We start from the raw sequence: 23,972 nt of genomic DNA, 5'->3' as shown, positions 1-23,972 counted from the left end.
TTGTTTCAGCTAGGATTGTCAGCAGCCACCTCTCAGGCGGTAGCTTACAGAAGGCTCTCACCCTAGAGTGGTTTAGATTCTTGGAAACGTCTTACTTCCACAGTTTAACCTCCATGCTAGGAGGTTAAACCCATAGTTCCTCATTAAGATTTAATTTTCACCATGGCACCTAAAAACAAGAGTGGAACGTTCTTTGCTAAGCAGCGTAGCATTGAGGCCTTGAATTCACGACTTTGAGCTAACTGAAGAAACAGTTAAGTGTAAATGTATTCTTGTAAGAAAGTCATAATAATTGTATTTTGTGGGTTTGTATTTACATGTCCTGTCTTAACAAAGAACTGTTTTGAAATTTTAAGGTCATCCTAATAAAAACAAAAGCTTCCAAACATTTGCTTTATTTAACATATACATTGATTGATGTGTAAGAATAGCAGAAATTGGCTATGTTGTGTTTTGTTTTATAAGTAGTGACTATGATCAGTATTTCCAGGATGTTCACTGTAGCAATTTCAGCCTTATAAAAAGATTTGATAATGACGGGACTACTGGATCATGTCACAGATACCCCTTCTTATCTCCTGGCAACCCACCTTCCCTTACTCAAATTAATTTGGTATGTCCAGTAGATAAAAGATAGAGTTAGTTTATGAGCACTCAGTTGTCATTTCTCCTGAAGTCAAATGTCATTATAAAATACATTCTTTTTGTAATGCACCATTTTCTATCATGTTTGCTGTTTTTACGGCATATATTACATTACAGTATTCTCTTCATGAATGTTTAAACAAAATGCTTTACCCAAGATAACATTTTTAAAAATCTTCAGATATGGTGTTCCAGAATGATCTAAAATGGTAGAAGGAGTGGGCTTAGAAACTATTAAAAGGATTTTCTTAGTTTCCATAGACAGAAAACTTTCTTAGCACAAAGTACCTGGAATCAGCACAATCATTTTTTTGGCCTGTTCTGAAAACCAGATAAGGAAATGATTTGGATCAAATGGTTGCAGAACAAATTGCTTACCTCATAAAGCAACCCTGCAAATGTTGTTAAGAGATGTCAATACACTCTGCTGTTTTTTTTTTTTTTTAAACCTCTCAAAAGAAATGAAATTCCAAATAAGCTTGTATTGTATATTTCCTTTTCAGGAGATAAATGTAAACCTACTGAATACAACAAAGTGAAAAATATGTTATTGGATCTACAAAACCGGAGATACGTTGCACAGTCAAAAGACAAAAACATCGATGAGAAAATGTCTTTAAAGAAGCTTCTCGTAGATCACATGTTTCATTATTTTGATTCTGACAACAATGGACTTGTGGATAGTAATGAATTATCTCAGGTAAGATTTAGATTTTATAAGCATAATAGCTATTCAAATGCCTTTACCGGGACTGCAAAGTCAGTGATGCCATTTGCGTATTTGGCATATTGTGTCTTAGGTTGTTTTCACTTTAGAGAATATCTGTGAGCCTCTTAGATGGAAGAATTTATTTAAGAATTTTGGAACAACTTAATTATTCAGAAATTTCAAAACAGTATTAAGGATTTTAAGTTTGGGAGTTAAAACACTTCAGGTTGTTTTGACCAAGAGCTATTTTATTTTTTTCTCTCAGTGTTATCTTTGCATTTATTATCCGCTTCTGTGTATGGAACAATTCCTCTATAAGAGGGAGAGGGAATAAATGTTTTTAAATGTATTATTAGTATTTTTTTCATATCTCTTCCTTTCAAAAGCAACAAAGTGTTGTAAAGTCTGACCATATAGATGTATTTTAGACTTCTAAAACAATAAAGTGATCTCTTAAAACGCTTTTATACTATGTGAGTATTGTTGTTTTATATAGATGGCAAAATAACTTAGAGATCTAAAGGAACAGAGTAGCAGTATCAAAAAGAATCATAGCAATCTAAACAGCAAGCTATACTTACTAATTAGAGATCTAAACCAAGAATTGTTGCTTTGGTAGGCATAACAGTGCTAGCTTTAATCTACCTAAAGGGCTGCCTAAAAGGGTAAGAAGAGTATAGCAAATGTACTTTGATTTACTAACCCATGCAGAGGTCCATGTTTGAGAAATCTAATCATGACATAACTGTGTTAATGAGTCAAATACTGCAAAGCCACTTAAAATTCCAGAGAAGTACGGTTTGCTCTGTGGCAGTGTTGATCAGAATCACACCTTTCAGTTGAGGGGCAGAGTTAAAAACTGTTTAAAAGTGAAGATATAATACCTATGGTTTTCAAAACAGCTGGAGTTATCATTTCCATTATAATTAACTTTCGAGTTTAAGTAGCAACTTCCAGAATAAATACATTTCCTATGAATAAAAGCTGCATGCAAATATGGGTGAATTTTAAATAATAATAAATTATACATTTTTTAAAAAGAGAGAAAATCATTTTTCTATAGTTGATAAGAATTTTAGATTTTTTTCTGCTTTCACAGGAGTTCAGTGCATATATATATTTTTAAAATAATATTTTTTAGATTTACATACTGTATTAATATATATAACATACATAGGATTCACAGATATTTATATTTAAATGTAATACTTGTTACATATATATCATCAACACCTAAAACAGTGATAGTGATTAATGTATTGGTTGGCAACAGAAACTGAATTTTAAAGCCTTAAAGAAAATAGTTTGCTTTCTTTGCCATAGCCTTACTTAAGCACTGGAAGATAACTGAATATTTTTCATCACTACAAATTCATCACCTGATTATCAGGGGATCATAATCTTTTCAGCAGAGAATTAGAATTAAGGTACTTGTGCGAACGGTCAAGATCAAGAGACATTTGCATATTTTGCAGATGTATATAAAGAAACAATTCTTCTCAGGCATCAATTGCTATACCTATGCCTTTTTTTTTTTCCAATTTTTTTTTTCCTTCCAGTCAAAGTGTTTAAAAAAAAAAAAAAACCTTAAGTTTTTACAGTACAGAATTGTCAACACTGTTTTACATACTTTTTTACATACTTTTCATCTGTAAAAATGAATTTATACAGGGAACTATAAGTAAAGGCTTTTTCACAAGTATGTCAAACACCCTAAAAACCCAATCATGACACTTTAAATTATGATTTAACTAGAATTCATAGCAGGAAGATTAAGTTAACTAATCCAAAGAATAATGGAAAATAAATTCATTATTAGTGCTGTGTGGTTTGTTATTGCATGTTATGCCAAGAGAAACAATGAGCTGACCTGTTGCCCTTAGAAACTGTTCTTTAATCACTTTGAGCAAAGAAGAAAAGTGATGATGTATGTGCTTCTCTTGAAGCCTTCTGGGTAGCAGCAGCTTCAGCTAAAGAAGAGCCTTTGTCTGCCTTTCATATGACGAAAGGAGACACTGAATGATCTTTGATATCCATAATAGCATGCAGCTTTGCGGTTAAGACCCAGCACCTGGATAGCCTCGATATTTGTAAATCTTAGCGTTTGTCTGATGGAGGGTGCATAGTTACTGAGAACAAACTGAGCATGTGATTCCATTTTTCTCTAAAACTCAAAACAGGAAGGCAAATTAAGAGAATTTAGTGCAATATTTTTAAATTAAAGGCATTATTTTTTTAAGAGCATTATTTATGATAGTTGGATACTTGACACTTTTTTTTAGCTCCTGCTATGATTTATCCAGCTGATTTTTTTTTTTTTTTTGGTTGAACATAAAAACGTCATAAGTTGAGAATTTTTTGCAAAATCGGATTAGGCTCTTACTGTCTTCTGCCCTTAATGTATATGATAGCAATCATTATTTCTACAAATTGGACTTGCTTTAGCAAGAGAGAAGATACAAAAAGCCATTCTTGAATATCCTACGTAGAAGGTTGTAGGTATTGATTTATAATGTAAGAGAGGTCCCTGGCTGTGAGAGAATGATGGGCCCATTAACGTTGAGAAGATGGTTTGCTGTCTTTTTTTTTTGGGGGGGGGGGGGGGGGAAGAGATGGGGGGATGCTTTTGAAAGGTCTTGACACTTCCCCATGACTGAATGGGAGACCTTACTGTACTCTTGAAAATGTTCTTGGTATTAAGATAATTTTTTCATCTTCACTTTTAGTTACAATTCCAGTAAAATTTTGCAATATGCAGGCCTATCATACATAATAGTGCCTTTCTGCATTTTAAATTTAAGCTTATTAGTGGAGTATGAAAAATAGCATATTTATTTTAGAAAACAAGGAATCCTGAGTAGCTCATGTTCATGTGAATTTGAGCTAAAACTTCAGTTTTTGCTGCATTCTAAATTTGACAGTTCCTCTATCTTGCCGTGCTGAAGAGTATGGGAGTGGTCAGGTTCTTTGACCGCATTTTATTATCTTATAGCTGTCTGTATATTCATCCTAGCTAATGTAAAATTCAAATGAATCACTTGGAGATTTGAAATGACGACAGTAACATGGAAACTTTATTGGTCTGTTTTGGTTCAGAAATTGTAAATTTCTTGTATTTGCATCTCAATGTAAAAAAAAAATGTTTACTCTTCTTGCAGAGTAAAATAATTTTGTCACAGCAAAATTATTAAATAGCTAATTCAAATAGTGAGAAAGTTTAAAAAAACCAATTACTTCAAGTATTATAGCAATAAATTAAAAACTGTCAAGCTATTTGTTTTCTTTCATTTGAACAGTTCTGTCATCTAGTTTTTTTTTTAATATGGCTGTGTAATTTAATACAGAATTGTAGTTCAAAAAAATCTGTAACTTTTGTGACATTTATACTGGGTAAATAAAGACATTCTGTAATGAAGGTATAAAAGCTGTGGGATCATGCCACTCCCTGCAGGCTAACTGTAAACTTATTTTGTCTGGATAAATTTACCATATTTCTCTAACTTGGCTGTTTTCAGTGCTCAGGCTAACTCATTTCGTGTTCAAGTATCCAAATAGTACACTGGCAAGTCAGATGTGGCTTTGATTTTTAGAAGCACTAACTGATGATGATAATCTTGTAGCCCACTCTGATGAGGAGGCAGGTACTAACCAAAAAGAATATCTACATCTTCTGCAGGCTGGGCTTAAATTAGGCAAAATTATCATCATCATCATCATCACCTCTGACTGAATATAAATACAACGTATCTACAAGGCTTTTAGTAATTGCATCTTTCGGAGTGGTTTCTTGAAGGCTTTTTTGCACCTTGAAGGAATTTAGATAAATCTAAAATAAAGGAAGATAACTTATTCTTCTGTGGTTGGCTATGACTCCTCAGTTGCAAAATGACTTTTTAAAATCTGTTCTCTCTTATCATATGCCAAAACAAGCTAGAATTTAATACAAATGAACTTCAGTGTTTCTCTTATTTAGAGTGCTTGATTACTACATATCACTGTTGCTATATAGGAGAGAAGCATCAGCACTGTTATGGGGAGACATGGGAATAAAATGTGGGTTCATTCCCCCCCCCCCACCCCGGTGATGAATGCAGTTATTTCTGTATGCTGTAATTGCCCTTTTATAACAGTAAACCTTTTCTGTTTGTCATCAGTGAAAGATACATAAGCTTTAAGCGTACTTCGTCTTGCTCAACAGTGAAATTAAAGTTCCTTTTGTGTGTGAAAGTGAAACAATCTATACTTGATTAAACTTAGAGCTGTTTTCCTTCTATTTATTTGTTATAGTAGAGAGCTAATAAAATGTAATGGAAAAGGGAAAATTTTCCTCAAGTGGCAGGATCCAAAAGCAAGTTGAATATACGATAATTATAAATAATAGATCTTCCTCTTCATTTTCCCTCTTTTTAATGATCTACTCTTCTGAAGTCAAAGAAAGAATTTAGCATTCTTATTTATTATTAAATATCTCAAATATCTGCATGTTTCTGTTATTTACTATAGCTTAACATAGATAAAAATATGTTACATTTTTATTAAAATTAATTGTTATTCCTGCATTTTATTTCAATGTTTTCTCAGTGTCATTTAATTCCAGCTATGGAGACCAAAACAAAAAACGAAAAATCAAATTAACTGCTCACTTTCAGGAAACTATAGAAGGTTTACCACTGTTCAAGGAAAGATGGGTGGAAGTTATGGGGACTATTTTATGATTAAACAAATAATATACCTTTTTTTGCATATAATTTTTATACACTTCGAGCACAGGTGGTATCAACATGACAGACTTCTCATGAAGTATGGTGAATATTTGAACAGTGTTGCAAATCCTTGTGTGTTTGTAGATAAATACAAGATTGGTATATGTATAGCATCTTTGTAAACAGTAAGTCAAGTGTTCTGGTGTAAAATACACTCAAGGAACAAATTCTAAAATAGCAAATTAAATCCAACTGTTTATTTAGCTGTGTGCATGTAGGTGTAGTTATCTGTAATTTTCAAGAATATGCTATATTGTAGTAGAAGAGTCTTCTATAGATCAGTAGAGCTGTATCTATAAACAGCTTGGTTATTGTATATTAGCTTAAAAACTAATCTGAAGGTGTTTTAAACTTAATTTGTAATGCAGCATTAATAGTTGTTAAATGTAATGATGACATAACAAAATTTTAATTAGTTTCTTGTTTTGTCTTTAAGACCCTTTTCCTCAGATTTGCTTCAGTGAGTGTCAGTTATATTTGACGATAAAAAGTTGCTCATTTGTTAGTGGATAACAGATGTATGTCCTTTTTTGTGACTTGCAACTTGGACTAAATTATGGCTGCATATTTTCCTTCAGAGATTAAGATTCCTGAGCTATGCTCCCTGTGTTGTGCCACTGAGATCTGAAAAACAACAACAAAATTATTTCTTCCTTTTTTATTTTTGCATTAATGATAACAACATAGCACTTTGTGCCAGCTGATACTCTGTGACACCTGTTAGCTCAGCTACAACTAATGTAAATTACATCTTCACTTTCAACATTGATATCCCAAACTTTTGGATCAGTCTATCTTGTGGAGCCCTAACCCCTACTTTTTGACTTTTTCTTTATGACTTTTGATTTTGCTTAATTATTATCAGTGGCATTATTTATTCCTTATTTGGAGGATGTGGAGCTGAGAGAAGGGATATCAATCATCTTTCCTCTTAAAATTTTTTAATGAATTTTGTTGCCTTTTTTCCCCATACATCCTAGGCAGAACTGCATTTTGTCTGCTAAACTTGTTTATATATTTTCTCCCTATTACTTAGGGATAAATTATTATTTAAGTTCTACTATTTATTTTTGCTATCACTAATTTAAGAAAAACTCAGTGTCCTATATTCTCTTCTGAATGAAAAATAAAATGAAGAATCCTACAAGACAAGGTTAAAATAGAGGTAAAAGAGAAGAGAAAAAATTAAGAACTTGAAGTGGGATATTGCTTATAAATACTGTGATCATAATCCTGAATGCCTGACATCTTGGGCTGTGTTTGCTGGCTTTGTTTTTAACAAGAAGCAGCACTCCCTATGATTTTTGTGCGTTATGAGTAATTCTCATAACTATTCAATTATATCATAACTCTGCTGCATTAGAATTTATGTAGTTACCTATTGGAATGGCATGTGGGGAAAAGGGCTGTTATAAATGTCTTTCAAAATAAGATTTGTTCTGATCTCTATAAAGTAAATACTGTCCTTGTGGAAATGCAAAGGAAAATTGCCATACTGGAGCATGCTCTGGTAGGAGTCTCAGAACAGTCTGAAATCAAATAATCACATGTATGACTTGTATGGCACACTCATAAAACTGTGCAGATCATCTTTATTAAGTTTTAACGTTTACAGTAAGAATTTTGTTTCTAGCATGTAATTCATTAACATTTTGCCTGTTTCTCTCCTCCCTTAACTAATCTTTTCTGTTTAATTTAACCAAAGAGGAGACAGACTGTGTTTAAAGAATTGGTTCAAGAATTGGTTTCCTTGAATTTTACTCTTTTCTTTCAGAGAGATTAATAGAATCTAAAACTTAAGGGAGACTATTAGATCATCTAATCTAACTTTATCATAGATAGGGAATTTCATTCAATTTGTTTTACATGTTTAGTTCAGAAACTGCAATGACTTGCGTTTAACTGAAGCAAAAAATGTACAAGAAAGGATTCAGCCTTGATTTGAAAATGTCAAGGAGAACCTTGGAGCTGCAGAATTTAAGGTTAATTGTTTTTGTATCTTTTATTTTTTGAATTTGAGAGTCTTTATTCAAATTTCCTGTCTCATTAACTTCTATGTGCTAAATTGAAGGGTCTGTATTTATCTAATTTTTTCCCCTATGGAGGTACCTATAGAATGTGATAAAGTGACTTGTTAGTCTCCCTTTTGAAAAAAACAATAAAGACGGAGATTTTTAACTCCTTTAATGTAAAGGACCTTCAGCAGATTTCCAGTTATTGTTATGGATCCCTTCTAACTGGAAAAGTTCCCTTCTAGTTTTTCATTGAATTTAGCATGGGCAAGTCAAAATTGAATGCTGTGTTTTAGTACCAGTTCCACCACTGCAATATACAGAAGTAAAAATGTTCTTTCTACTCCCAGTTACTTTGTTACATATCCAAACATCGTGTTGCTTGCTTATGCTACAAAATGATCCTAGAATTTATAATAACTTCCTTATCCACAGCAACTCCTGCCTCTTTTTCAGATGATGCTTTCCAAGATACATTTATTCCTGTTCCAGTGTAATCTAGATTCTTGTTTTTAGATGAGTGACCTTGCACTTGGCTTTATGAAACCACATATCCTTTTTCTGAAAATGTCTAACTATGTGATCTGTTTCATTCTGTATGCTACCCTGTCCTTCTCCTCATTCTTATTCACCTCACCAGGATTTACCATCTGCCAATTTTCTTTTTATATTTAAATTATCAAAAAGATTGGGATGTGTCCCAGCCCTTTCAAAATCCCACTAGATTGCTTTAGCCACTGGTGTTTCCTCATTGACATACTTTTCTTCAGGTTTTGCAATTACTGACGTTTTTATTAATGCAGGAGGTGTCTTACTGATACTGCTTAGTATTAGTTTCCCTTGTAACAATGTAGGGTGCTAAATTTAAAATACCTACAAGAATCTATTATGTTTACCCAGCTGCCTTTAAAAACTAAATCTCTAATTAAGAAAAAAGAAAATGAAATCAGAGTTGTCTGACATGCTGTAGTTCCTAGAACACGATATTAAAAAAATCCTTTCGTGACAACATTTAGTAATGCAAAAAGTATTCACAATCTTTATTTGTGAATTCTGATGTTTATTTATTGAACTGATACTGTTCATTCTTCTTTCCCTGTTTGATTGTTTACCCTGTGTCAGCATGGTTCCTATTTTACAGAATTTCACTGATATTTGAACATGTACTAAAAGTTAAGGTCAACAAGAAAAAGGTCCCTGTAGCCTGTGGTTTAGGGACTGTAGGACACAGGTTGTTTGATTGTGCTGATTTTAAAGGACTTGACCCTAAGATAAGTTGCTGAACATCAACTCTATCTGCTAATAACTTGGAAAGTAGCCAGTTTTGCTGTGCAAGAGTCTCATATAGGTTGTAATTTCATGTAACAGCCCATCTGTTCTAACTGCAGTCTGCTACAGAAACAGGTAATTCCCCTTTTCCAGAGTCCCCACATCCTAATACCTATTTTGTGTCAGATCTCTTGTGATAGGATATTAATCCCCCAGCCCTTCAAGGGAGAGGAAAGAAAAAAACCACAAATTAGTTTTACTTTCAGAGAGTTGATCTGATCCACAGAGCACACATGGGTGTGTGCTGATGGCGAAAGCTGGAACTGCTCTTTTAGCAGCAGATCATGGTTAATTCAGATTAATTATGATGCTAAATTGCTGCTTTACCTTCTGAAATCTGTAACTCGTTGACATTTTTGAGATCTGCATGTTGGTCAAAACTGGGTGACTTTTTAAAAGAACACCAAGGCATGTTACTGACTTAGAGATCATTATACATACATAAGCATTGAATCTCAAGTCCACAATCAAAATGATGGGACTACTAAACATTAAAATTAAGTAACTTCCAGAATCAATCTTACCTGTCCGTAGCAATAATCTTGATAATGTCTGAATTGTTCTGGCTATTTTATTTTATTGTATTTATATAAATTGGAAAAATTATAAATGAAAAACATCATGAGACAGATTTCAGACAAATAATTTCAGTCTGAAGGTTTTAAGCTGAGATCGCTAATATGTAATTAAAAATATGGCAAGTGTTGAGAGGCTTAACAGTGAGTTTTCTTGTACCAGCTTAGAAGTTTAAAGTTTAATCCTTGTCTGTATGATGAAAGCTAATGGGAATAAGTGTTTTAAGCTAAATCAGAGCAACTTTTATCAAAAACAAGCAAAATGACAAGTACTTCTCACCTGGAATATTCTATTTTCTTGAATCAGCTGTGTTATTAAACACCTTTTGTAGCCTCGAAAGCTTAAAGATTTCTTTTATAATGAATTTAACAATACATATCATTTGGTCTGTAGTACTACCTTTGTAAAAGTAATGGGCTTAGGTTCATTAATTTTCCCTGGCTACACTGCTTCAGGTTCAGGTAGCACAGTACGTACCTTTATTAATAGCTAAAGCTATCTGTGTGGCAATTTTTTATGTCTCTATGAATGGTTTTCATACTTTCTAGCTTACTAACAAGGTTATTATCTTTTGTAATGCTTTTATATTAATGTATAGGAGATTACTTGAAAGAGCAAAAAATTACTTGAAAGAGGAAAAAATGTTTATATTCTGTCTCTTTGCTTTAATGTTCCTTTTGTTCTGTGTTATTTGTTTGGAAATATTTTATTTACATGAAAAACAGCTGAATCCATTCCTTTCTGCTCCTGTTGATTCCTTTGTAGAGCAACTGAAAAAAGTCTCTATCCTCTGCTTTTTAGAAGCTATCGTATGATTATACAAATATAATGATTTTGCGTTTCTTTTGGGAGATAAGTGGAGGGTAGGAAGAGTAATTATTTTACGAAGGACTGAACTATAATCTTTCTTTGTGTGTCTGCTGAAAAAAATTAAACCATGCAAGTTTTCAACAAGGAGTTGTTTTGGTTTTCTCAGTTACATGATAAGGTGATTTTTTTTTTGCTTGTTTGTTTTTAACATGCACAGTGTAAGATGCAAATTCTGAACATCTGTGGTTATTAATATCTTAAAATTCTTTGGATGAAATCCAAGGAGATGTCTATAACATATACAGACTTCAAACCTAAATAGTGCACAAATTAAAGAACATTTCTCTGGGATAAGTTCATTTAAGCTGAAATCTAACGAGACTGTTAACTGTGATCCAATTCCAAAGTGGATGTGACCCCTATTGAGAAACTGAGTGGTCTTTCCAGGTCAGCTACTTTTATAACAGGTCTTTGGGATGACAATAAGCTTGTCAAAAGCCTATAAGAAGCTGATATAATTAGTAACGTAATAGGGGTTTATTTTAGTTAATTTCAAAAGTTCTCAATTATTTTTGAGGTTAGGAATTCGGATTGAGAGAAAAAGACATTAAATCATGTATATATGGGAAATTATTATCTTGTGGATATTTTAACTTTTCTCTACATTTTACATATAGGATGGTGAATAAATCAGGTTTGCCATTCACAGTGTCTTTATAAGTGTTTCTGTCTGGGCATATTATATATTCTGTACATTCCAAAAACTTTTGTATAATCTCAGTGACTCTATCCTAAAGGTATTAACTGTTAAAACTGTGATAAATAATTACAAAGTAACTAGAAATCCCTAACTTTACACAGTTGCAGTTCATTGCCCCAAAGCAACCTTAAAATGATCTATTAAGTGATTATTAGAGACAATTAATTATACCAGAGAACTCTAAGAGCTCAAATGTAATTTCATGGTTATAATTTTCTTTTCAGGTAATAAAACGGGCTGAGCTTGGCAAGGATCTGTCTGACTGCTCTCTGTTCGATTTGCTGAAATATGATGATTATAACGGTGACAAGCACCTAGCTCTAGAAGAATTCTATAGAGCTTTTCGTAAGTATAAAATTAGCCTATTATTCTCTTGATTTTCTTTTCTATCTCTTTTGCTTTTTCTTACTAAAAGAGTATTTTACTTATTTATTTTTTAAATTTTGAAATAGCATGACATAGTACCTAAGTCATGAGTATGGTTTAACGGTTACAGTATAGCAGAGAACTCCATAGCAGAAATCAATAAGAGAGCTATTAGCATCCAGATTTCTGAGAGATTTTGCTAATGTTGAATTCATAGATAATCTTTCTTAATGCAGACATGCATTGATAAGTTTGTGTTGTGCACAAATGAAAACTGGTGCAGGTTTTTTTTCACATTGTCAGCAGAGCTGAAAAAGCTAGGGCACTTCCCTTTCCATCCTCCCCCCCCCCCCCCCCTTTATTTAAGGGTGCTGGTGCAACTAGTTTGGACAAACCCATCAACAAAGGTAGCACTTTTATTAGGCGTTTGATATCTTCAGAGGACTTGCGGAGAGATGGATTTGTGATATAGTTTATGGTGTAGTTTTCTGATGATTATATCATGATTGAAAGATGATAATAGAGAAACAGTATTTGTAGTGGATATTTTCTGAAATATTCTGGTTTTATTTGTTATTTAAAGAAGTTTTAAAAAAACCAACTACTTTAACTCAAAAATGGTTGAACCATAGAATTTTTGATCCCTCACAGTTCTGTCACAGCTGATAGTGTCAGTCTTCAAGGGTTTTTTGTTTTATTCTGTTGTGAGTTTTTTTTTTTCCTTCTTAATATTGTTGTAACTCTAATGAATGGTTCCTTTAAGTAAGGAGAAGGAGGCAGAGAGAAGGAAAGCAGCTAAAATGCCTTGTTTGTTAAGACGGAGTCATATGAACAAGGAAATACAAAAACTGATTGGTAGAGAAGGAGGAATGATGTGGGTCATGGCCAAGTAATTTTTCTATTTGGTAATTCCCTAAGAGTGCTTTGGAAGCTGATTAATACGTGCAACAGCTAAAATATAAAATATACTCTAAATGTCAAAATATACTTTTGAGATATATGTTTGAGTTTGGTGAAGTTTACACAGAGCCTCATTTTCTAACTCTAAGTGATAATCAACATCCTCTACCCAGTTCAGGAGCATGTTACACAAAAGGGTCTTTATAAGGAAAGCCAGAAGGCTGGTAAATGGCTGAGAGAAGGTACCAGGGATATTTGTATCATCAGCTTGAGCCTAACAGGATAGTAAGAATCAAGCGTAAGACTACCATGCACATTCTTACCTGTGATTTTGAATGATAGTTAAACACAGTTGGGCAGGATTTGGATAGGATTAAAAGCAATTTTCAGTGTGCTGTTGTCCCTTAAACTGATTCCTTTTTAAAGGATTAGGCTATTGAATTTTATTTAAGTATGCAGACAAAGATAGGATATCTGTAGGATTAATTGTCCATACTTTTTCATTAGCATTTCCAGGTTGGACTACCCCCCACCCCACCCCCCAATCGCATACTTAATTGGAAATTTGACTGTCATTTAAAGACTGTAAATTCAGAATCAACCATGACAGTAAATAGTACTGTTTTGTGAAGAGTTCCCCACAGACAAAAGGAACTCCTTTTTTTTTCCTCTACTGGTAGAAAGTAAACTATTTTAAGCACAAAGATTAGTTATTACCTATCTTAGAGATATTAACATACATATATAGGGGTTATGTGTATATATACATATACATACACACACAAGTATGTATTTTGCCAATTACTTTGGTCTTGTTTTTGTCTAACAAAATGAGTTTAAAATAAGCAGGACAACCAGATGTGAATAATTGTAAGCAATGGGACAAAAATCAAGCAATATCAGTATCATAATCAAGTAAACCTGACAGCAGCATCTACTTTGTACTCCTGTAGAAATGCTGGACACAAAATTTGTTGTAGCATAAAAACATCTTAACCACCCAATTAAAATGCTAGAATGGACAAATATGAAAAATATGCAAGTAGAACAGTAAAGAAATGAAATAAGTATCAATATTCTTCAGCAAGTATTGTGGTATAACTTACTTATTCTGTAGATTCTAAGCTGAAAACCACCTTTAAACATAGCTTCCTAGAAGAGAGAAAAGACTATATGAAAGGATGAAGAAAGTAATAGTTTGGGGACACTGAAAGTAAAACAGGTGTGAGTATGTAAAATGATTGTAATGTTAGTTATAAAATCAAGGAATTTAATCAATCTTTGGGCCTTTTTAGGCTTATAGCATAATTCAGGCTGGAAGGGGCCCCAGGAGGTTTCTAGCCTAAGCTGCTGCTCAAGGCAGGGTCAGGTGTGAGGTCAGTCCAGGCTGCTCAGGGCTTTATCCAGTTGGGTCTTGAAAACTTCCAAGGATGGAGATGGCACAACCTCTCTGGTCTACCTGTGCCAACGGTGAAAGCCTCATGGTGAAAAAGCTATTCTTTATATCCAGTCTGATCCTCTTGTTTCAGTTTATACTTGCTTTCTCTTGTTGTCCCACTGTGCACCGCTGTGAAGAGCCTCGTTCCACCTTCTCAGTGCCCTTCCTGTAGGCTTGGGGGGGCTGCTCTTGGGTCCCCTCAAAGCCATATCTTCTCCTGGCTGAACAAGCCCTGTTTCCTCAGCCTTTCCTTGCAGGCCAGGTGCTCCAGCCCCTGGATATCATGGTCACTCTCTTTGAACTTAATTCAATCTATTGATATCTTTCCTGTACTGGGGACTCTGATCCTCATTAAACTTCATTTTAAACTTGTAAACAAGTGCAGTCCTCCTACAGAACGTGCTAGTAGTTATGGATGTTGCCTCTAAAAAGCCCACAAAACTAAATGAATAGACTGGATTTGCTTGAGGTGAACATTAAAAAAAAACAAAAAACCCAAGAACTGAGAGCTTATCAACTGTCAAGGAATATTTTGTTTATGGCTCACTTGATACGGATCGGTTTTAAAGCTGATCTTCTCTGTATATGCAGTTTATTCCAAATATGTGGTATCACCAGTTATTAAACTTGCAGACCTGAGAAGATACTCAAGTTACACAGGAAAAGTAATCAAAATAAACTATAAATAAAGAATATTATTTTTATGAGAGCCTAGATATGCAAATGAAAACTGATCCTAAGCTCATTAAATAGAGAAATTGTTTAGAATGGTGTCATTTAGCACTGTTATGAAGGAAGGGAAGTGATGTGGTATGTCTGAGCATCAGATACACACATAGGCATTGGGCTGATGCCAAAGAAGGAGTAACAGATCGTTTTGCAGCAGGGTACAATGTGTTATTCTGAGAAGCAATGCATTGTCTAGTATAGTGAGATTTGTGTTTAGCATATATTAACAAAGTAATTTTTCCAGCTATTAGGGTGTTTGTATATTCCTGTTGTTCCTTGAAAGAGAAAGCTTTTCAGTCAACTGACAGCATGTCTTGGGTTAAAAAAAAAAAGTCATGGGCAGTAAAAGCAATCTGTCTTTTAGATGTAGTCACTTTTCTCCTGGAAGGTCAGATGCTGAGGTAACAGAAGGAAAATGTTTAAGGCAGTGCCCTGCCTTGCTACTTGAGTCCCAGTTCATTTAAAAAAAAAAAAAAAAGAAAAAAAGAAAAAGCATATGTCAATGCTTACATACTGGTAAGACTGATGCAGTTTTCTAAATATGTGTTGATTTTGTGTATGTCATGAGTTGGGTTTTTTCAGTATTGTGACTTCTCTGCACTTGATATCTATCTGTTAGATGCCCTAACATATCTGCTAGATGAAAGTGTATCGTATCACACGCACAGTGTACAATAGTACATGCCGAAGGGAGCATGAAGAATTATTTCCATTAGTGTAAGAAGATAAAAATGGAAGACTTAGATCCAATTAGATGTTAGGAACATGGAAGTGAAGGAACCACTTGGAACGCCAGATGCAGTCCTCTACTGTCTGAGGCCATGTTGTGAAAAATTCTATTCCTAAAGTGATCAAACTTCATCTTAGTTTTACTTCCTTCAACTTCAAGTTAAAGGATTTTTATATTTTGAAATGCTATTCTGGTCACGGATATCAGATTCAGGTTTTAAACACTCCTTACTGCTGAGGTGCATGGGTGAAGTTATATGTAAACCTACCGTAATAGCAACTGTTCCAAAAAAATCAAGGTCGAGATCACAGTGCTTCTCTCTAGGCATAGCCTTTAGAGAAAACGCGAGAGACTAGAGCCTACTGTGGTTGTCAGACCTGCAGCTTTGTGCTGTCTTGAATCACGTGGAAAGGCAAGCGGTCCCCGTAAGTACACGGCTTATTGTGATCACTTACGTTTAGTTATAAAGAGATTCTCTCATTCCCCCCAAAATGCTTCTAAAACATCATTGTTTATACTGTCTGCATTAAGACAGCCTTACTTCTGTTTTAAATTTATCAAATGCAATTATAAAGGGGCTGCATTCCAAAATGCTGTTTTGAAACGTCTCTCTCTTTCTAAATGAAAAGAGACCAGAGTTAACAAAAAATAGAAATATAAAAACTATGCTGAAGTATTAACTGAAAGAAATGAGTCTCACCATTGGCTTCTGTAAGTTATCCTTAAGCCCACAAAGCCTGGCTCAATGAATCCTAGTTGAATTTATACTGCCATTAAGTTCAGTATATGGTCCCAAATATTGTTATTTAATGTGAAACATGAGTCAGAGCTCGTGATGAATCCACCTATGATGAGTATTCAATAGTAAAGTGAGTTAACAAATAGTAGAGGAAAGAGTTTCTGAGGGAAGAAGAGGTGTTACTCTGTCTGCTGCCACCATTAGTTCCTTCTCCAGCAACAACTAGTGTGTATCAGAATATTCCAGAGGATGTTATATTTTAGCACTAGCCTCTGAAAATACTAGTTAGCATCCTACTGAGTAGGAGCTAATTTACTTAGTGGTAATATTTTTCTGCTCAACTTAATCTGTCTTTTAAATTGCTACTTGTATTATATGTATTTTCAGTCTAGAGGCTGTCAGCTGGAAAACAATGCAACCTCTTTCATTGAGTGGGTAGAATTTAAAACCGATGGTTTCCAAGAAGCAAATATTTGAAACGTTATGTAGTGTTTCATATTTTAAAGTACTATCTGCCTGAAATTTCTGACATGTCACTATCATAATCAATTTATTTGTATACCAAGAGATTCCCAAATAATCAAAAATGTGTTCATTTGCTGCTTTCCCATTAAGACTGTGTTTATTATTTGAAAAAGGCTAACTGAGAGTGAAATAGGGGACTTTTCTTTCTGAAACGTGTTTTAATAAAAGTACTTTTGTATTCTACTATACAGATACGAATTTCAGTGTTCCTTTTACCTTGTAATTTGGGCTTGGAAAAATATGTTCTATATTAAAAACCAAAAAGGAGTGTAATTCTACTATAAAGAACATTTTATGAAGACTAAGTGTGCAAGCTTTTTATTTCTAATTAATTTTGATTTATAAATCAGTTTCCTTTATTTGCACTCACCTTCCATATACAGCCTATGATTGAAAGCTCAGTAAGTCTTTTTGAAGATTTCATGTGACTTTCAAATGAATGCTTTGAACTACTGCCAAGTGTGGACCCAGCAGTGAGGTGACTGGGGGACCTCCTCAGAACCACAGTCACAGCTGCTTCGTGTGATTCAGCACAAAGCCAAACCTCCTGTGCAGTGCTAATGTGTTTCCCCAAATTGTTTCCAGTATATACACATCTAGTGTGTGTTATATATGCCTTGAATGCAGCCTTAGCAAGTAGCGTCCTGCTACGTGCACTATAGCTGTACAAACTATAATAGATTTATATCGTAATACCAATCCACAGGACTTTATATGCAATCACATTTGTGATAAGACTGTTACTAGAACTTGACTTTATTTATGTCAAAAGCCTTTTTTTTCTTTTTTTCCTTTCTATATTGCTTTCTACTTTTCGCAACACCCTGAATGTTTTTTTAAATCTTAAATGCTGCTATTTGGCAAGTTGTGTAGTTGTAGAAGTCCTCAGGGAAATGCTGAGCTCTTGGCGCATTTTGTCTACTCAGATCTGGATCAATGTAGCAAACAACTGTTTTTAAAATACGTTCTTTTTGTTTATTCTTTATAGCATGCATTCTGAAGATTGGGTAATGTCTAATAATATCATGCTACTAAATGTTTTGTTCTCTTAAAATTTTGCCTGAATAGTGTTATGGAGGAACAAAGAAATGAAAGATTTTATCAAGGTATACAGCATGAGCAGATATTGTACATGCTTCTCTTGAAGCTCTGATAAGATACCTTATTCATGCTTTTATGTACCCCGATACCGTCAGTCATAGGCCATAGAGTGTTTACACTGAGCTAACTTAGGAAATAGAGAAGATATGTCACAATGAACCAGCAACCTTTGATAGTGAATAAGCCATTTTTTCCTGGCCTCAGATATCTAAAAATGGGATACTGATAGTTATTCATGCTGACATTGCAACTGTGAGTGAGTTGTGTATTGTAAATGAGTCATATGTTTAGAATTTCACATTTTGCTAAGGCCAGGTGTCTAAGGTTTTCTTTTTTTATGTTATAGGGGAATCAAATAACAAATTTAAGGCCGAGTTATGTTTGTAGGAATAAATGAAACAAATATTTTGCAACTTCTTTTTTTTTGTCAGGAGGGCTGAGAAAATTAGCAGAATTTGTTCTTGAATCCTGAGTTCTGCTGACCTCTAATCCTGTCAGTGGATTTACGAGGGAGCTTCAATTTGGTTCAGTGATGTACGTTGCCAGAGACAGCACTGTGAAGTATGCATCACAGAGGATGAAGACTGGAACCAAAAGCTATAGTGTAGTATCATTGCTTGGGACAAAAGGATTTGGGGAGAGCTTGGCTGGCATTAATATTTGTCTTTAGATCAAAATGCCAAAGAACTAATTCTTATGTGCCTTTCAATGAATTTATCACCTGAACTCATTTAAGCACTATAGCGGATGATACAGTATTCAGCAAAAAAGTCCAGAGCAATTGTAAAATTTTGGCTATGATTAGCAACCCCCATTCCCCAATGACTGACTTAACGATTTCTCTCTTGGAAATCAAATTGCTGTATGCTGTGACTCTCAGTACTGTTGTAACTGTTTTACTTGCTGTTAATTCTGAGAATATTCTCACTTCTGCAAAAGAACGTAGCTGTAAGATTAGCCTAAGACTGGTGTTCCAACATCCACAAATACCTTTGCCTAGATATTGTAAGGAACATTTCAAAGCCCATTTAAAATAATAATTTGTAATCATAGGGACCTTTATTAACAGTTTTAAAGAAAGCTCTGTTTCTCCAAAATGGGGGGAAAAAAAAATGCTACGAGAATGTAAGTAATAATTATGCATTAAAGGAGACGAGCAAGACGAGCACTAGCTAATCTACAAGCAAGAACATTAAATGTCTACTTCAAGGCAGAATTGCACTTATGGAACTATACTGAATAGGAAAAGGTTCATAAAATGCTATTTGGTAAGAAAGTCTTGATAAGGCATACTTAGTCTTGATAAATGCAAAATGTCTTGCAAAAAGTCTTGCAAAAAAAATGCAAAAAGTCTTGATAAATGCGTACTTAGAATTGCTCCCCAGTTTCAGCTTCCAAAGTAACGGACTATAAGCACTGTTAGTGAACAATAACTGTTCATTTAAACTGATAATTTTAAATATGATTTCATATAAAATATCATTTTTATTTCTAAATATAAATGACTCTTCCTTTAAAAAGAATGATTATATTAATACAAATACATATCATTGCAAGACTTGAGAAGAAGTTTGTTCTTTGTTTTGATTAAAACTGCCAAGTCATCTATTTTTTATTTTAAGCTGCAAATAAGGAGAATATTCCTTGACAAATTTGGAAGAAAACAAGATGATGAGTATTCTCAACATTGTAATAGCAGAGTCCTTTGCCTGCTAGATGAAATTTTGGCTGAAACAAACTTGACTGACTACTTCAGTCAGGTCAATTGGTATGTAACAGGGCTTCAACAGAAACCGTATTTAATTTTTTGATTTCATTAGGAGCCAGCAGAGAGTCATCCTTTTTCTCTTCCACAAAACAGAATGTATTAGTTTGAATTTAAGTCATGGGTGAAATTTCAAAAACGAGTCATGGGTATTTCCTGGTGTGCGTAGATCAGTTGCTTTATTTTCATGTTGCTGAATGCAGCCATTTTAAATCCATTTCGTAAAAAGGAGATTAATCCTGCCTGTGGAAGTAAGCTGCTTTTTAGGTCAACATTAAATTTAAATAATAAATTTTTTGTGAAATTTAAGGGGAAAAAAAAGCTTATATCAGAAACTCCACTGACCAGAAATCTGAGATAATATTGCTGCAACACTGTAAGACTTGGTGGTTACCAAGGAAAGAGTGGTTCTGAGTCATTGCTCTGCTTAGTGATCTGGGATGGCCTTTTGATTTCTAGCAGGATTAAATATTTCAGATAGTGACTGGATGAATAAATTCCCTTTTCTATTCAAGAATTTGTTTTTTTCAAAGGATGTTTTGAGCTGCTTTGTGTTACTTTGTATTCCACGCAAGGTTGAGTTCACTGATGATCCTTAAGAATCTAGCCCTAATATTTATTTCAGAAAAGTGTTGCTAAGTAATTTTATCCAAAAACTTGGACCATGTTTTGTTTCATCTTTATACTTCATAGCCTGTTATGGAGTACAAAGCTTTCCCAAAGGAAGGCTTTTCTCTCCTTTTTTTTTTTTTCTAATTTTATTTTTTGGGGTTTTTTTTGTCTTTTTTAAACTTATCTACTCTTCCATTTTTCTCTGGCTCTGTTCAGGTATATGAGTAAATAAAAAATTTTTGGAAAAAAATTACAGTCAGAAGAAAATTGAAAATGAATTTAGTAATTTCTAGAATTTCTGAATTTCTTAAATGGATCTGATGTTTACACTATAAGAAAAGAATCAGAAGATGCAATTTTGAGATGAACAGATCATATGAAAGTACACTGGAAATGCTGAAAAGGGGTTAATAAATTATTTCAACTTTGCAGTGCTTGTGAGCTTTTCTGTAGACGTGAGTGTTATAGGAAAGTGTATTATAATATATTGGGAAAATGTTTTTGTTTGTTTGTTTTTTGATTGAATGTCTTCAAATATACACTATATACTGTAGGTAAAGACTACCTCCATTGCAGAGAAATAAATTACAGAAGAAATCGTTTTAGTTCGTTTTGCTGTTCATACAGGGTAAGATTGCAGCAAAATGTTCTTATTTCAGGAAATTTCATTACTAAATTCATTTCCAAAACATAACAAGCACATTTTCAATTGTTACAATATTATTCCTTTATAGTTTTTGACCCTGATATTTTTGCCCCTTTAATATTATGTTTCCGTTGTGTGTTTTGGTGTATTGTGTGTTTTTATAGTTTAATATTTCCCTGGCACATCAATAACGGCTGTTAGAAAGAAGATACTATTTTGGCTGACTGAAATAAAGGGTGAATGAATTATTTGGATGTCAATGTTTCATAGAAAACTTCAAAGAAAATATGGAAAAAATAGTTTTTATTACTTATATTTTACATTTGGAATCAAAATAAATGAAGAAGGCTTTATTTATTTTAGTGTTCCAAATTAAATGCTTTAGGAAATATCTGAAGCGCATTTGATATTCATTTGATTACTGTTTTTAAAAAGATTAGTTTACTATAAAATTGTGTGCCATATACAGAGATAACATATACATATGTACACATTTATAATAGTATATAGGAGAATAACTTAATCTGATGACTACCTTTTATTTTATTTGAAAAGAACCTCTTTGTCAGTTTTGAGAATGCCTTTGGGTCAATTCCGTGAAGCTGAGTTCTAAAGTTGCTACAGGCCTTGACCCTCTGGTCAGAGGAGCGGACGTATTGGAAATAGCTGGGAGAATTCACTGCCCTCAATCATGTATTCCTTGCGATTTTAAAACCCACCAAAGGGAAAAATTAACACAAGTACCCTGGTAAGTAGGCAAGAAGAGAGCATCCAAGTTACCTATTGCCATACTCGTTTACTGGTAGATCCTCCTTTAAGGCAAGGACACTTATACTGTGATTAATCACATTGGTCTTCACAGCTGTTAATACACTTCTGCTGCATTCAGAGAGCTGAACTATTTCGTGTCTGTCTTGGTTTTTCCCTCTGTATTCCCAAATATACAGTATTAAATAACAGCAAAAGTTATGCTCATACAAGTGCTCTTGAACCATATGGCAAAGGATGCCATGGAAAAAGAGTGAGCAATTCAGTGCAGTCCTGGACTTTCTGAGCTTTTTACCCTGTATTTGTTAGCTTTTTTCATAGCTATGTGCATAGAATATGGGAAGAGAGAAAAAGGAAAAAGCAGTGCTTTTCCAGGAGCCTCATGATGTATCCCTTGGGAAAGCAGAAACATGCATCTATCCTGCTAACTTGTGACTCCTGAACTATTTTGAACTACAGGGATGAGAGACTTGCTTCTAAATTTGAATCATGTTTCTAGCAAGCCATGGGTTTTCAGTGCTCAGCTCACTTTATAGGTAACAAGCTACAAATTTTGGAAAGGGTGGGACTACTGCAGCGTTAGTTCCATATGGCAAATTCATTATTTCTATGTTGGCATTACTACAAGTTAGGTAAAAAAAAAAAAAAAAAAAAAAAAAAAAAAAAAAACCATAGTAAATTGAACAGTTGAGTCACAGGTTCAGAAAGATGAAAAAATTCACTACACTGCAAGCCTCTAATGAATCCAATACCCTCTCCCTACCCGCCCGATTACCTGTATTTAAAAAATGCATGGATTCATGAAATAGCCAATGGGAACACTTCATTAACAACAACCAAAAAAAAATCTTTAAAAGATACCTTTCAGGCTTAAAGTTTGCTTTATGCAATTGAAATTTCAATCTAAAAACGTTTGAAGAAATATTCATTTTAATAAATATATACATACGTATATATATATATATGTAAAATTATTTTAAGGACAGAATATTTTTCTGTAACACATTAATAATTTCAGCGGGGTAGTTTATAAAATAAGTTTCCAGTACACATATTAGATAATGTCTGTCATTTCTGTACATTCACAAGATGCTTGGGTAAAAGGGTTCCTCCATGACAAGTTCTTTCTTTTGACTACCTGATAACTTCATTTTCTAAAGGCATATATGGAATGGAGGAAAATGTAATTTACACATTAAGTTTTGGAAAGCAGGACCAGTTTAATCCTGTAATGATGGAATTATTCAGTATATTTGAAGATATGCATGCATATACATGAAAATGTCTGATTTCATCCCACTCCCCAAAGTCTTGCTCTCTTGTCATCTAGTGTTTGCCTGGTTAATATACCACAGATCTCTTAAGTGTTTGGACTCAGCTTCCCATCTGCTGTCACTTATAAGAGGTAAAATGATGTGGATATGTACAGAATTAAGGAATGTGGCACCTCAGAATTTAAGCTGTTATAACTACCTATAAATATTACAACCGTATGGTCAATCTGAGAGGGAAAGAACAGCAAATACTCTAGGCTATCAAAGTTGTTTTTATGGTCTCAGATAATGGTGTTCTAAACTGTGATGGTTTTTGCTCGTCATCACTCCTGGCTTTCTGACTGCTCAGAAACAAATGTCTCATAATTGCACATAATAATTGTTTATGTATTCATTACAGAGATACATGTGAGCAGAATTCAGTAGGAGTATTTAGATATGTATGGGTTGTGTGTATTTGATGAGATTTTATATTGTAACACCTCTACTCCCTGTGATTGCTAGAGCCCTTATTTAGTTGCATGACTGTTCTGGTTTATATATAACATAAAACTGTCTAATTATCTAAATGTATTTTTGACAATTTTGCATTTAAAAAAAATTTTCTACCAAAGGAAACAGACTAACAAAATATCCCTTGAGTTGCGTTGCAGTCAGAATTAAGTTGCCAGTAGATTTCTTTCAAGTCTGTTTTCTAAAAAGATTATGCTCTGAGTATCATATCCTATGCGAGTATCTTATGTGAGGTTAGTGAGTGAGTGTATGTGAAATTCAA

At 33.8% G+C, this 23,972-nt stretch overlaps 1 protein-coding gene across 3 annotated transcripts in view; it reads left to right on the top strand.

Annotated features, from left to right (window-relative positions):
- Window positions 1-23,972, top strand: part of FSTL5 (follistatin like 5) — a 332,339-nt gene that overhangs the window by 176,103 nt on the left and 132,264 nt on the right. For all 3 annotated transcript variants that reach the window (XM_009677159.2, XM_009677155.2, XM_009677157.2), the window contains exons 5-6: window positions 1,149-1,345; window positions 11,829-11,949. In XM_009677159.2, coding sequence (XP_009675454.2) covers window positions 1,149-1,345; window positions 11,829-11,949 — 318 coding nt within the window. The remainder of the gene's footprint in view (window positions 1-1,148; window positions 1,346-11,828; window positions 11,950-23,972) is intronic.

This window comes from Struthio camelus, chromosome 4 (assembly GCF_040807025.1).
Source record: "Struthio camelus isolate bStrCam1 chromosome 4, bStrCam1.hap1, whole genome shotgun sequence".
Classification (NCBI taxonomy): Eukaryota; Metazoa; Chordata; class Aves; order Struthioniformes; family Struthionidae; genus Struthio; species Struthio camelus.
This window is presented reverse-complemented; position numbering and strand designations above follow the sequence as displayed.